The following is a 2,390-nucleotide window of genomic DNA, read 5'->3' as shown; positions in this document are numbered from 1 at the left end:
CTTTTTCAATTCTTTTTCTAGTGCTTCTAAGTCATCTTTTTATTCACCTCCAATGATTGCTTGGAAACCCAATTTCTTTTGTACTTTTATTCCATAACTTTTTTTTGGAGGGTTTTCATTGTTCCGCAACACCATGGGTTTAGGGAGACTTTTCTTGCACTTCTTGACTTCTCCTTTTCCTTTTCACCACACCTCCAACTTACGTTTTTGGCCTAAATTGGCTATTCACTAAACCACAAATCAAGAGGATTATAGGTAGTGGGTCAAGTAAGGTCTAGGGTTCATCAAGGTTCTTCCAAAGAAAGGTAAGGCTCAAAGGGTGTTCAAGAGAGTTTCACACGCTCACGGGTAGTCCACCAAAGAGGTATATGTCAAATTTGGCTCACACTCTTCAAATGTTGCCTAAGATCATTTCAAGAGCACACCTTACTAAATCAATCAGACTAATGGGGTAAATTCTAGATTTATTCATGCAAGGTTCAAAGTAAGCTCATCACACAAGGCATCGACACTTAAGTCAAACAAGACCACACCCTTTCGCTAGTGTGCAATGGTCATTACAAGAGAATTAATTCAATAAATGGCTAATCACAACGAGATGCAAAGACTTCACATATTGTCTATGCAACTTCATTTGGTCTCGTCGTAGCCGCGCATTCATGTTCGTTCGATTGAGAGCACTATTCAAGTCATCGGTATTGATCAGAACCGAGAATTAAATTTTGCAAAAGAACAGCAATATTCAACACACGAGAGGTGGCAAAAAATTTCAGAAGGGTCAAAATCATTTTTGTAATTTTAAAACAAAAGGGGAGCCATAAGCTCAAACATCCATGAAAAGCAGTGTAAAAATAATTTTAAACAGAACAGACCAAATTAATACACAACACGAATCACAAATAGCACATAAAAGGTGAGCCTCACCCTACCACAAATAAAAATATTTGTCCTCAAATGCAATTATCACAAAATCTGAAAGGCAAAGTAAAGAAAGATAGAAAGGGAGGTAAAAAGGGGATCCTGTCTAAGTAGTCGCTCCATCTGTCTGGGCATCAGTGCCCGGAGTGACTTCCAGAAGGACTAGCTCCGTTAAATCCAGCAACATATGTTAGGGAGGCCTGCACAGCAGCATCCATCATAATTGCTTCCGTCTCGGTCAGGTCTTCATTTGCAGCTCTCTTAACCTCATCATACATCTCTTCATCAGTTTTTGCTTTTGACTCAGAATCGGCTGTCTACTCCACTCTATTCCCATGTCCAATGGTGGTCTGAGGCATCTTAGGCACATCTGGAATTTACCCTGCTCCAAAGACCATGGATACATCGGTGTACTTCAGGTGGTTTACATCTTTTCGCAACTCAGCAATGGTAGCTTTTAAAGTTGTTACCTCATCTTTGGCCCCTTGGTTGTGCTCACACACTGCTATGCTGGCCGCTAGGGCATAAATGATAGTGGTCAGAGGTGTCACAGCATCAACTAGGGCATTCTGGATCATGCTTGGAAAAGAGGCCTCTAGATTGGTACCCCGACGATCAGAAGAAAGGGCAAGTTGTCCCATCCGGAGTAGGGAAGCCTGGGTGAGTGAAGGCCGGGAGATAGAAGCAACAACAGTAGGTTCGAGAGACCTTGCGGCAACAGAAGAATTTGGAGTTGCCTCTGTAGGTGATGATTCTGTGTTTACTAACTCCACCAATGTTGCCTTCTTCCTTTCTGGTTGATCCCTAAGGTACTCGGCTTCATCCACTGGATATCGGTAGAGGCTATAGGCATCAGTTACATATCCTTCTTGGCATCCCGAGGTACCCGATCTTGTTTGCACAATGATGTGATCAATATTGGGAATGGAAGTGAGGTCTGACTCTGCCTTGCACGCATGAGTATCTCTGAAGCAATGATTTCTCCCAAGTTTATCCGGGTTTCCTCTATGATACAACCCAAGAAAGCTGCCTTGGCAAGGCGAAGAATTAATTCATTCTGGGATGGCATGATTGTGCTGCTGATAAAACCAAACCAGAACCTTGCTGTGATGTTTAGTTCTTTCTTTTCAATCGGAACTCCTTCTGCCAACCTCTTTGAAGTCTCGTCTGAAATTAGTGGGGTTAACCATTTTTTCATCTCATCCAGTTTCTTTATTCTGATCAAGTGTTGGCAGTGATCTCCAATATTCGTGGACATGCCCAAGACTACGTTAATGGCCTCACTATCACACTTCACCCTCCTGCCTCTAACAACTACATAGTCTACTTCTTTGAAGGCTGTTGCTAGCTACTTTTTCTGGGGTATTAGTGCACTGTATGCACTATAGAACTCTCTTACCTAGTTTGGGATATAAGGGCCGCAGGGCTTGGTGAAAATTTGGAACTTATGGTATCTCAGGCATTCCATTATC

General features: G+C 42.3%; 1 protein-coding gene across 1 annotated transcript in view; it reads right to left on the bottom strand.

Annotated features, from left to right (window-relative positions):
• Window positions 1–1,196, bottom strand: part of LOC107060392 (putative glycine-rich cell wall structural protein 1) — a 20,750-nt gene extending 19,554 nt beyond the window's left edge. The window contains exon 1 of the mRNA XM_015308316.1: window positions 1,070–1,196. Within this exon, the coding sequence (XP_015163802.1) occupies window positions 1,070–1,196 (127 nt within the window). The remainder of the gene's footprint in view (window positions 1–1,069) is intronic.
• Between the last annotated feature and the right edge of the window lie 1,194 nt (window positions 1,197–2,390).

The sequence above is a fragment of the Solanum tuberosum genome, unplaced genomic scaffold (assembly GCF_000226075.1).
Source record: "Solanum tuberosum cultivar DM 1-3 516 R44 unplaced genomic scaffold, SolTub_3.0 scf00077, whole genome shotgun sequence".
NCBI lineage: Eukaryota > Viridiplantae > Streptophyta > Magnoliopsida > Solanales > Solanaceae > Solanum > Solanum tuberosum.
Note: the sequence above shows the minus strand (reverse complement) of the source record. Positions and strands in the feature narration are given on the sequence as shown.